At 45.1% G+C, this 12500-nt stretch overlaps 1 protein-coding gene across 1 annotated transcript in view; it reads left to right on the top strand.

Annotated features, from left to right (window-relative positions):
• The window catches only part of LOC132807638 (T cell receptor alpha chain MC.7.G5-like), a 396787-nt gene that overhangs the window by 277725 nt on the left and 106562 nt on the right, over nt 1-12500 (top strand). Inside the window, exon 5 of the mRNA XM_060821685.1 lies at nt 2275-2327. Coding sequence (XP_060677668.1) covers nt 2275-2327 — 53 coding nt within the window. The remainder of the gene's footprint in view (nt 1-2274; nt 2328-12500) is intronic.

Below are 12500 nucleotides of genomic sequence, written 5' to 3'. Positions count from 1 at the left end.
CTTTATTGAGTGGAGACCCTATAATGTCTCAGGCGATTAGCATGTGTGGATTGAAATGGGTGTACCCGGATTACGGGGTATCTTTCGGGAGAAACCCAGGATAGATTTAGATAGCGCGGCGAAGAGGCTACTCAAAGCAAGAACATTGTCCAGTTGGACACAGAAAGCTGCATCCACTGGATACATTATACAGGATGAGTGAGTTTTTCATTAATTCCGAAACATCGAATCGCTACGTGTGATTTCAGTAAATGAATTTGACAACGTCCCTGATTGACTAAAGGAATCTTGAACTTCACAAATACTTTTCCAGTTTGTTATGTCCAGTGCTGATCCTCCATGACCATCCCCAATACAGGGGGTAAGTGGCCATTGAGCAGCAGGCTATGGGTCAGACTGAAAGCATTAACCTTGAGAAAATTATTACAATTAGACAAACATTATCCTGTTCAGAAAATCTCCTTTCCTGAAGTTGCTCTCTGTTGCTACCCAACGATTAATGTGTTAAACCCACTCTGTGGAGAAAGTGAGGACCGCAGATGCCGGAGATCAGAGCTGAAAATGCGTTGCTGGAAAAGCGCAGCAGGTCAGGCAGCATCCAAAGAGCAGGAGAATCGACGTTTCGGGCATTCCTGAAGAAGGGCTCATGCCCGAAACGTCGATTCTCCTGTTCCTTGGATGCTGCCTGACCTGCTGCGCTTTTCCAGCAACACATTTTCAGCTCTAACCCCACTCTGTACCCACTAGAGAACAAAGATGGTAGTGATCACTCCACTGGGCTGGGTTTTTGCTGTGGGGTGCAGTGCTGTGTGAATACTGGAGTTGCTGGTCAGCTTATCTTTGGAGAGGGGACAAAGTTAACGGTGGAACCGAGTAAGTAACCCTGGAGAATTTAAATGGTCAATCTATTTTCAGGATGGGGGATTCACTTTCGGTCTAAATCCCCAAAAAAAGAAAACTCAAAATGCTGACATATCCTTGAAGTTTGAAACGCCTTTGTTTTATTGATTATTCCTTTGTGGTTGAGGTGTGGGGTCAGTACAGATCTGACATCTGTTTCTAAAGTAAAGAAAATATAATGGCAGCCAGTCTAATGCTGGGTTTTTGTTGTGGGGCGCAGTGCTGTGTGTTTGGGGGAGGTGTAAACAAGCTTATCTTTGGAGAGGGGACAAAGTTAACCGTGGAACCAAGTAGGTATTCAGTAACACCTCGACGCAGCTTATGTTGTGTGTGTGTATCTGTCTGTCTATCTGTGTGTGTTGGTGTGTGTGTGCTCGCATATGTGTTTGTGTGTCTCTGTACAAAACATCCACTGAGATCTCCACATGTGAAATCCATCGTGAATATCAGACACTTCCTGTCCCTTTGCTTTCTCGAGTTAAACCCTACAATGTCTGAGGAGATTAGCCTGTGGGAATTGAAGTGGGAATCTACCTGAGAGAATAGAATTCGATAGCAACTCAGAGAGGCTACTCAAAACAGGATAACTCTCCAGTTAGACAGTGAAATCTCCTTCCACAGAGTACATTATCTCAACAGAAACTACCCCAAGGTTCTCATCAATTCCTGAGCACCCTGAGCATCGATTTCTGTAAACAATCCTAGATATCTCGCACTGGTTAAAGGAATCTTGACCATGAGAGTTTGTTGGGGTGGAGAGTGGGGTGCTGGAGATGCACAGCAGGTCAGGCGGTCAGATACAGGAGGCTAGTGGTCATTGAGCAGCAGGCTGTGGATCAGACTGAAAGCATTAACCTTGTCACAGTCAGATGCACTGAGAAATTAGTCCAATTAGAGAAACATTATCCTGTTTTGTCAATGTACTTTCCTGAAGTTGCTACCCAATGATTAATGTGTAAATAATCTCACTCTGTACCCACCAGAGAATAAAGATGGTAATGATCACTCCCACTGGGATGGGTTTTTGTTGAGGGGCGCAGTGCTGTGTGAATGTTGCAGGTGCTAATCCAGTTATCTTTGGAGAGGGGACAAAGTTAACGGTGGAGCCAAGTAGGTATTCCTGGAGAATGTAGATGGTCAATCTACTTTCAGGCTGGAGTGTTTGCTTTCAGTCTTAATCCCTGAAAAAAAAATAATTTAACTTGTGGACATATCTTCGAAGTTTGATGCATCTTTGTTATATCGAATATTCCTTTGAGGTTGAGGCGTGGGGTCAGTCCGATCTAAAACAGGTTTCTAGATTTAGCAGAATATATTGGTAGCCGGTGTATGGCTGGGTTTTTGTTGAGGGGCGCAGTGCTGTGGGTATGGTAGTGCTGCGAACAAGCTTATCTTTGGAGAGGGGACAAAGTTGACCGTGGAGCCAAGTAGGTATTCAAAAAACGCTTTACACTGCTTTCCTCTGTTATGCAAGTTTATGTGTGTGTATTTTTCGTTCTGCACAAAGCATCCACTCAGATGTCCACACAGGAAGTTCAGCTTTCGTTTCAGACAGTTTCTGCCTCTATGCTTTATACAGTATACACCTACAAACCTAAAGCGATTAGCCTGTGTGGACTGAAAAGGGAATTCCCCTGAGCACTTGAATCGGGGGAAAGGTTCAGGAGAAACCAATTATAGAGTGGAACACTGTCCACTTGGACAGAGAAGGCTGTTTCTACAGTGCACATTAGCTCAACAGAAATTATCAAGAGGTTCGCGTTCGTTCCTGAGCAGCAAGTCAATGTGTGTGACTTCTGCAAATATGAACTGATGCCTGGAAATCTCCGTGTGTTCCTGGCCCGTACGTGTCCAGGTCACACTCAAACTCACTGAGAGCTTATTCATCCATGTGGTTAGGTGGATAGAGGGGTCCAGAGAGGGAGAGAGTGAGGAGAGTGTCTCTGTGTTAAATAGACAGACTCTACCCTTGATTGTGAACTGTAAGTCTCACAGAATAATAACCAACACTGGGAGTTTGGGTCAGACTGTTTAAGAATGCATGTGAACGTTGTGAGAGGGCAGATCATTTTTGGAAGTTGGTTACGACTGAGAGTGGATTCCAATGAGGGTTATGTTGACAAAGCACAATGTCAGGAGAGTGGTTCCAACTCATAAAGGCAATGTCATGGCTAATCTGCTTAACATGGGCGTAGTCTGCTTGCACCAGCATTAGTGATCCTGACAAAGAACAGTCACTGACTCAGAGAGAGGTTTTGTCAGAATGTGTGGGTAATGGCCTCAGCTTTATCTTTGGAGATGGGAGAAGACTGATAGTGGAGCCAAGTCAGTGTTGGGGGTTTTCACAGAATAATGCCCATGGGTTTGTGTTGGATAGGGACCACGTGTAAGACAGTAGAGATAATATTTCCCCAGATCACAGATACAGCACAGCAAGGGAATGTCATACTCGGGGTAACATCCCCAGATTATCGGTGGGGCTGACCCACCAGGCGCTCTGCTCTGTGTTGGGAGAATGTTTCTATTTTTCAAAACCAGATAGGACCAAATTCACATCAGCGCTGGTTTAGAAAACACTTCCACAGGGTTAGTGTCTGTGGGACAGCATTGCAGAGTGGCACAGCGTGTACCCCAAGTGCATCTAGCAGAGAAAAAAGATGGTAATGAACGCTCCCACTAGGGTGGGTTTCTGCTGTGGGACGTAGTGCTGTGTGAATACTGGAGCTGGTACTAAGCTTATCTTTGGAGAGGGGACAAAGTTAAACGTGGAATCGAGTAGGTATTCAGTCACATCTCCACACTGCTTATGTCTCGTGTGTGCGTGTGCGTGAGCGTGTGTGTGTGTATGTCTGTACAAAACATCCACTGAGATCTCCACATGTGAAATTAGCCTGTGGGGATTGAAGTGGGAATTTACCTGAGAGAATAGAATTCGATAGCGACTCAGAGGGGCTACTCAAAACAGGATAACTCTCCAGTTAGACAGTGAAATCTCCTTCCACAGAGTACATTATCTCAACAGAAACTATCCCAAGGTTCTCATTAATTCCTGAGCACCCCATCGATTTCTGTAAACAAACCTAGAATATCTTGTACTAGTCAAAGTAACCTTGACCATGAGAGAATGTTGGGGTGGAGAGTGGGGTGCTGGAGATGCACAGCAGGTCAGGCGGTCAGATACAGGAGGCTAGTGGTCAATAAGCAGCAGGCTATGGATCAGACTGAAAGCATTAACCTTGTCACAGTCAGATGCACTGAGAAATTAGTCCAATTAGAGAAACATTATCCTGTTTTGTCAATGTACTTTCCTGAAGTTGCTACCCAATGATTAATGTGTTAATCCCGCTCTGTACCCACCAGAGAATAAAGATGGTAATGATCACTCTCACTGGGATGGGTTTTTGTTGTGGGGCGCAGTGCTGTGTGAATGTTGGAGGTGCTAATCCACTTATCTTTGGAGAGGGGACAAAGTTAACTGTGGAGCCAAGTAGGTATTCCTGGAGAATGTAGATGGTCAATCTACTTTCAGGCTGGAGTGTTTGCTTTCAGTCTTAATCCCTGAAAAAATAATAATTAACTTGTGTACATATCTTCGAAGTTTGACGCATCTTTGTGATATCGAATATTCCTTTGAGGTTGAGGCGTGGGGTCAGTCAGATCTAAAACAGGTTTCTAGACTGAGCAGAATATATTGGTAGCCGGTGTATGGCTGGGTTTTTGTTGAGGGGCGCAGTGCTGTGGGTATAGTGGTGCTGCGAACAAGCTTATCTTTGGAGAGGGGACAAAGTTAACCGTGGAGCCAAGTAGGTATTCAGTAAATGCTTTACACTGCTTAACTCTGTTATGCAAGTTTATGTGTGTGTATTTTTCTTTCTGCACAAAGCATCCACTCAGCTGTCCACATAGGAAGTTCAGCTTTCGTTTCAGACAGTTTCTGCCTCTATGCTTTATACAGTATCCACCTACAACACCTAAGGCCATTAGCCTGTATGGACTGAAAAGGGAATCCGCCTGAGTACCTTAATCAGGGGGAAAGGTTCAGGAGAAACCAATTATAGAGTGGAACACAGTCCACTTGGACAGAGAAGGCTGTTTCTACAGTGCACATTAGCTCAACAGAAATTATCGAGAGGTTCTCATTCGTTCCTGAGCAGCAAGTCAATGTGTGTGACTTCTGCAAATATGAGCTGGTGCCTGGAACTTCCGTGTGTTCCTGGCCCGTACGTGTCCAGGTCACACTCAAACTCACTGAGAGCTTATTCATCCATGTGGTTAGGTGGATAGAGGGATCCAGAGAGGGAGAGAGTGAGGAGAGTGTCTCTGTGTTAAATAGACAGACTCTACCCTTGATTGTGAACTGTACGTCTCAGAATAATAACCAATGCTGGGAGTTTGGGTCAGACTGTTTAAGAATGCATGTGAACTTTGTGAGAGGGTAGATCATTTTTGGAAGTTGGTTACGACTGGGAGTGGTATCCAATGAGGGTTATGTGGACAAAGCACAATGTCAGGAGAGTGGTTCCAACTCATGAAGGCAATGTCCTGACTAATCTGCTTAACATGGGCGTAGTCTGCTTGCACCAGCATTAGTGATCCTGACAAAGAACAGTCACTGACTCAGAGAGAGGTTTTGTCAGAATGTGTGTGCAATGGCCTCAGCTTTATCTTTGGAGTTGGGGCCAGACTAATCGTGGAGCCAAGTCAGTGTTGGGGATTTTCACAGAATAATGCCCGTGGGTTTGTGTTGGATAGGGACCACGTGTAAGTCAGCAGAGATAATAATTCCCCAGACCGCAGATACAACACAGCAAAGGAATATCACACTCAGAGTAACATCCCCAGATTATCGGTGGGGCTGACCCACCAGGCGCTCTGCTCTGTGTTGGGAGAATGTTTCTATTTTTCAAAACCAGATAGGACCAAATTCACATCAGCGCTGGTTTAGAAAACACTTCCACAGAGTGCGTGTCTGTGAGACAGCATTGCAGAATGGCATAGCATGTACCCCAAGTGCACCCAGCAGAGAAAAAAGGTGGTAATGATCACTCCACTGGGGTGGGTTTCTGCTATGGGGCGCAGTGCTGTGTGAATACTGGAACTGGTACTAAGCTTATCTTTGGCGAGGGGACAAAGTTAACAGTGGAACCAAGTAGGTATCCAGTAAGATCTCCACACTGCTTATGTCTCGTGTGTGCATGTGCGTGAGTGTGTGTGTGTGTGTGTGAGTGTGTGTGTGTGTGTGTGTGTATCTGTGTGTCTGTACATCTGTTTTTCTGTACAAAGCATCAACTGAGATCTCCACCTGTGAAATTCACCTTGTATATTGAACGGTTTCTGTCCTTTTGCTTATCGAGTTAAACCCGAAAATGCCTGAGGTGATTAGCCTGTAGGAATTGAAATGGGAATCTTCCTGAGTTCATAGAACATGAAAAAATACAGCGCAGTACAGGCCTTTTGGCCCTCGATGTTGTGCTGACCATCCTGGATCGTGGGAATGGTTCAGGGGAAACCCAGGGTAGAGTTAGATAGCGACTCCCAGAAGTTCCTAAAAACAGGCATTCTTTCCAGTTGGACAGATAAAACTGATTCCACAGAGTACATTATCTCAACAGAAATTATCCTAAGGTTCTTGAGAACCCAATCGATTTCTGCAAACACATCTACAACATCTCTTACTAGTTAAAGTAACTTGCCCATGAGAAAGTGATCGTGACTTTGGTTTGTATAGTGTGGATCTTTTAGTGACCACCTCCAATACAGGGGGTAAGTGGCCATTGAGCAGCAGGTTATGGATCAGACTGAAAGCATTAACCTTGTCACAGTCAGATGCACTGAGAAATTATTTCCACTGGAGAAACATTATCCCGTGCAGTAAATCTCCTTTCCTGAAGTTGCTCCCTGTTGCTACCCAATGATTAATGTGTTAATCCCACTCTGTACCCACCAGAGAATAAAGATGGTAGAGATCACTCCATTGGGATGGGTTTTTGCTGAGGGGCGCAGTGCTGTGTGAGTACTGGAACTGGTTATAAGCTTGTCTTTGGAGAGGGGACAAAGTTGACGGTGGAGCCAAGTAGGTATTCCTGGAGAATGTAGATGGTCAATCTATTTCCAGGCTGGAGTGTTCACTTTCGGTCTTAACCCCTGAAAAAAAAAATTCAACTTGTGGACATATCCTCCAAGTTGTAGATGTCTCTGTTATATCGATTATTCCTTTGTCGTTGATGCGTGGGGTCAGTACGGATCTGAAATAGCTTTCTAGACTGGGCAGAATATGATGGGAGCCAGTGTATGGCTGGGTTTTTGTTGTGGGGCGCAGTGCTGTGTGTATGGTGGAGGTGCTAATCCACTTATCTTTGGAGAGGGGACAAAGTTAACCGTGGAGCCAAGTAGGTATTCAGTAATAACCTTGCACTGTTTATGCTGCTAAGTGAGAATGTGCGTGTGTGTGTTTTTTTCACCTGTACAAAGCATCCACAAAGAGTCCACATGTGAAATTCATCTTTAAGATCAGTCAGTTTCTGCCTATTGGCTTTATAGAGTATTGACCCTATAATGTCTGAGGCGATTAGCCTGTGTGGATTGAAATGGGAATCTTCCTGAGTACTGGGATCGGGGGAAAGGTTCAGGAGAAACTCAGGTTAGAATTAGAGACCGTAACACTGTCCAGTTGGACACAGAAAGCTGCATCCACAGAGTACATTAGTTCAGTAGAAATTATCAAGTGTTTCCCACTCATTCCTGAGCAGCAAGTCAATGTGTGTGACTTCAATAAATATGAACTGATGCCTGGAAATCTCTGTGTGTCCCAGGTCCGCGCTTGGCCATGTCACACTCAAGCCACTGAGATATGTTTCATCCATGCGGTTAGGTGGATAGAGCGGGCCAGAGAGGGAGAGAGTGAGGAGAGTGAGTCTCTGTGTTAAATGGAAAAACTCTACCTTAGGTTACAATAATGAATCCCACGTTTTAATAACTGCCTCTGGGGGTTTGGAACAGACTGTTCAGGGATGTGTGTGAGTAGGCAGCATGGTGGCTCAGTGGTTAACACTGCTGCCTCACAGCGTCCAGGATCCCTGGTTCAATTCTAGCCTCAGGTGGCTGTCTATTTGCACGTTCGCCCTGTGTCTGTTTCCTCCCACAGTCCAATGATCTGAGGGTCAGGTGAATTGGCCATGCTGAATTGCCCATAATGTATTCGTCAGAGGGAAATGGGTCTGGGTGGGTTACTGTTCAGAGGGTCGGTGAGGAGTTATTGGGCCGAAGGGCCTGTTTCCACACTGTAGGGAATCTAATCTAAGCATTTTGAGAGGGATGCTAGTCTTTGGAAGTTAGTCATGACTGACAGTGGAAGACAATGAGTGTTATTTTGAGAATGCACAATGTGAGGAGACTGATTCCAACTCATGAAGGCAATGTCATGACTAACCTACTTAACTTGGGCGCAGTCTGCTTGCACCAGTGTTAGTCATGCTGACAAAGAACAGTCACTGACTCGGAGAGTGTTTTTGTCAGAATGTGTGTGTGTACTGGCCTCAGCTTTATCTTTGGAGGTGGGACCAGACTGATGGTGGAGCCAAGTCAGTGTTGGGGATTGTCACAGAATAACGTCCACGGGCTGGTGTTAGATAGCGACCACGTGTAAGTCAGCAGAGAGAATAATTCCCCAGACCACAGATACAGCACAGCACGGGATACTGTACTCGGTGTAACATCCCCGGATTATCGGTGGGGCTGACCCACCAGGCGCTCTGCTCTGAGTTAGGATCAGGAGAACGTTTTCATTTATCGGAAGCAGATAGGCCCTAATTCAAATCAGCGCTGGTTTAGAAAGTACTTCCACAGGATTAGTGTCTGTGGGACAGCTTTGAGGAATGGTGTAGTGTGTGGCCCAAGTGTACCCATCATAGAGTAAAGATGGTAATGACCATCCCTCTGGGATGCGTATTTGCTGAGGGGCGCAGTGCTGTGTGAATGCTCCAGGTGCTGGCTATAAACGTATCTTTGGAGAAGGGACAAAGTTAACTGTAGAGCCAAGTAGATATTCAGTAACATCTCCACACTGCTTGTGCCTTGTCTCCGTGTGTGTGTGTGTGTGTGTGTCTGTGTGTGTGTTTCCCCAGGGTTTACATCACCATCTCCCTGATTTGTCACTCTGTGTGTGTGTCTGTGTGTGTGTGTTTGTGTGTCTGTCTGTCTGTTTTTTCTGCACAAGGCATCCACTGAGATCTCCACATGTGAAATTCATCGTGAATATCGGACACTTTCTGTCTCTTTGCTTTATGGAGTTAAAACCTACAGAGATTGATAGATTCTTGATGTCTCCAGGAATGAAGGGCTAGGGGGAGAATGCGGGTAAGTGGAGTTGAAATGCCCATAAGCCAAGATTGAATTGCGGAGTGGACTTGCTGGGCCGAATGGCCTTACTTCCACTCCTATGTCTGATGGTCTTATGGTCTTACAATGTCCGAGGTGGTTAGCCTGTGGGGATGGAAGTGGGAATCTTCCTGAGTACCTGCACTTGTGGGAAAGGTTCAAAGGAAAGCCAGGATAGAATTAGGTAGCTACTCACAGAGGCTCCTCAAACCTGGAAACCTCTCCAGCTGGAGTGATAAAACTGCTTCCACAGAGTACATTATCTCAAGAGAAATTATCATGAGGTTCTCATTAATTCCTGGACACCCAATCGATTTCTGTCAACAAACCTACAACATCTCCCACTGGTTAAAGTAACCTTGACCATGAGAATATGTTGGGATGGAGAGTGGGGTGCTGGAGAAGCGCAGCAGGTCAGACAGCATTAGAGTGAACAGGGGAATCGACGTTTTGGGCATAAGCCCTTCATCAGGAATTGTTTTTTCATCAGAAATTCTTGATGAAGGGCTCTTGCCCGACACATTGATTCTCCTGCTCCCTCTGATGCTGCCTGACCTGCTGTGCTTTTCCAGTACCACACTCTCGACTCTGTTCTCCGGCACATGCAGTCCTCACTTTCCCCTCTATGAGAAAGTGTTCACGACTTTGGTTTGTATAGTGTGGATCTTTTAGTGACCATCTCCAATACAGGGGGTAAGTGGCCATTACGCAGCAGGCTATGGATCAGACTGAAAGCATTAACCCTGTCACAGTCAGATGCACTGAGAAATTATTGCCATTGGAGATAACATTATCCCGTGCAATAAATCTCCTTTCCTGAAGTTGCTCTCTGTTGCTACCCAATGATTAATATGTTAATCCCACTCTGTCCCCACCAGAAAATACAGATGGTAGTGATCACTCCACTGGGTTGGGTTTTTGTTGTGGGACGCAGTGCTGTGTGTATGTTGCAGGTACTGATCAGCTTATCTTTGGAGAGGGGACAAAGTTAACCGTGGAACCGAGTAAGTATTCCTGGAGAATGTAGATGGTCAATCTATTTTCAGGCTGGAGTGTTCACTTTCAGTCCTCATTCCCCCCCCCCTCCAAAAAAACTCACCATGATGACATATCCTCAAAGTTTGAGACGCCTTTGTTTAATCGATTATTCCTTTATGATTGAGACGTGGGGTCTGTAGGGATCTGGCATCTGTTTCAAAAGTAAAGAGAATATAATGGCAGCCAGTCTAAGGCTGGGTTTTTGTTGTGGGGCGCAGTGGTGTGTGTATGGTGGAACAACTGGCAAGCTTATCTTTGGAGAGGGGACAAAGTTAACCGTGGAACCAAGTAGGTATTCAGTAACACCTCCACACAGCTTATGACTTTTTTCGTGTGTGCGTGCGAATGTGTGTGTGTGTGTGTGTGTGTGTGTGTTTGTCTGCGCGCATGTGTGTATGTCTATGTGTGTCTGTGCGTGTTAATGTGTCTGTTTGTGTGTGTCTATGTATCTGTGTGTGTCTCTATATATATGTGTGTGTGTGTTTGTCTGTGTGTATTTGTCTGCGCGCATGTGTGTATGTCTGTGTGTGTATGTGTGTGTTTATATGTCCATGAGTGCATCCGTGTGTGTCTCTGTGCCGGTGTGTGTCTCTATATGTGTGTGTGTGTGCGTGTGTGTCTGTGTGTCTGTGTGTGTGTGTCTGTATATGTCCATGGGTGTGTGTCTGTGTGTGTGTGTGTGTGTGTGTGTGTCTGTGTGTGTGTGTGTGTCTGTGTGTGTGTGTGTCCGTATATGTCCATGAGTGTGTGTGTCTGTGTGTGTTTGTATCTGTGTGTGTCTCTCTGTGTGTGTTTGTATATGTCCATGGGTGTGTGTCTGTGTGTGTGTGTGTGTGTGTGTGTGAGTGAGTGTGTGTGTGTGTGTGTGTGTGTGTGTGTGTGTTTCTGTACAAAGCATCCACTGAGAGCTCCAAATGTCAAATTGATCTTGAATATCAGCTTCTGTCCCTTTGCTTTATAGAGTATATCCCCGACAATGTCTGAGGTGATTATCGTGTGTGGATTGAAATGGGATTCTTCCTGATTACTTAGATCTGTGGGAACGATTCAGGGAAAACCAAGGATAGAATTAGATAGTGATTCCGAGAGGCTCCTCTAAGCCAGAAAACTCTCCAGTTGGTCAGATAAAACTGCTTCCACAGAGTACATTATCTCAAGAGAAATTACCATGAGGTTCTCATTAATCCCTGAGCACCAAACAATTTCTGTCAACAAATCTACAACATCTCTCACTGGCTAAAGTAACCTTGACCATGAGAATATGTTGAGTTGCTCCATGTTGCTACCCAATGATTAATGTGTTAATCCCACTCTGTACCCACCAAAGAATAAAGATGTTAGTGAACACTCCACTGGGATGGGTTTTTATTGTGGGACGCAGTGCTGTGTGTATGGTCGAGGTGCTGATCAGCTTATCTTTGGAGAGGGGACAAAGTTAACGGTGGAGCCAAGTAGGTATTCCTGGCGAGTGTAGATGCTCAAGCTATTTTCAGGATGGGGTGTTGGGTTTCGGGCTTCATCCTGGAAAAACTAACTTAATATAACAACATATGCTCAAAGTTCGAAACGCCTTTGTTCTATTCCTTTGTGTTTGAGGCGTGGGGTCAGTACAGATCTAGCATCTGTTTCTAAAGTAAACAGAATATAATGGCTGCCAGTCTAAGGCTGGGTTTTTGTTGTGGGGTGCAGTGCTGTGTGTATGGTGGAACTGCTAGCAAGCTTATCTTTGGAGAGGGGACAAAGTTAGCCGTGGAACCAAGTAGGTATTCAGTAACACCTCCATTCACCTTACGTCTGGTGTGTGTGTGTGTGTGAGTGTGTGTGTGTGTGTGTGTGTGTGTGTGTGTGTTACGGTATCTGTGTGTTACTGTATCTGTGTGTGTCTCTGCACAAAGGATCCACTGAGATTTCCACATATGAAATTCATCTTTAATATTGGACAGTTTCTGTCTCTTTGCTTATAGAGTTCATTATCCTAAGGTTTTCATTAATTCCTGAGCACTCAATCGATTTCTGTGAACAAATCTATAACATCTCTCACTGGTTAAAGTAACCTTGACCATGAGAATATGTTGGGGTGGAGCATGCAGTGCTGGAGAAGCGCAGCAGGTCAGGCAGTATTAGAGAGAGAGCAGGGGAATCAATGTTTCGGGCATAAGCCCTTCATCTGGAATTATTTTTTTCAC

This window comes from Hemiscyllium ocellatum (assembly GCF_020745735.1).
Source record: "Hemiscyllium ocellatum isolate sHemOce1 chromosome 27 unlocalized genomic scaffold, sHemOce1.pat.X.cur. SUPER_27_unloc_2, whole genome shotgun sequence".
Taxonomy (NCBI): Eukaryota; Metazoa; Chordata; class Chondrichthyes; order Orectolobiformes; family Hemiscylliidae; genus Hemiscyllium; species Hemiscyllium ocellatum.
Note: the sequence above shows the minus strand (reverse complement) of the source record. Positions and strands in the feature narration are given on the sequence as shown.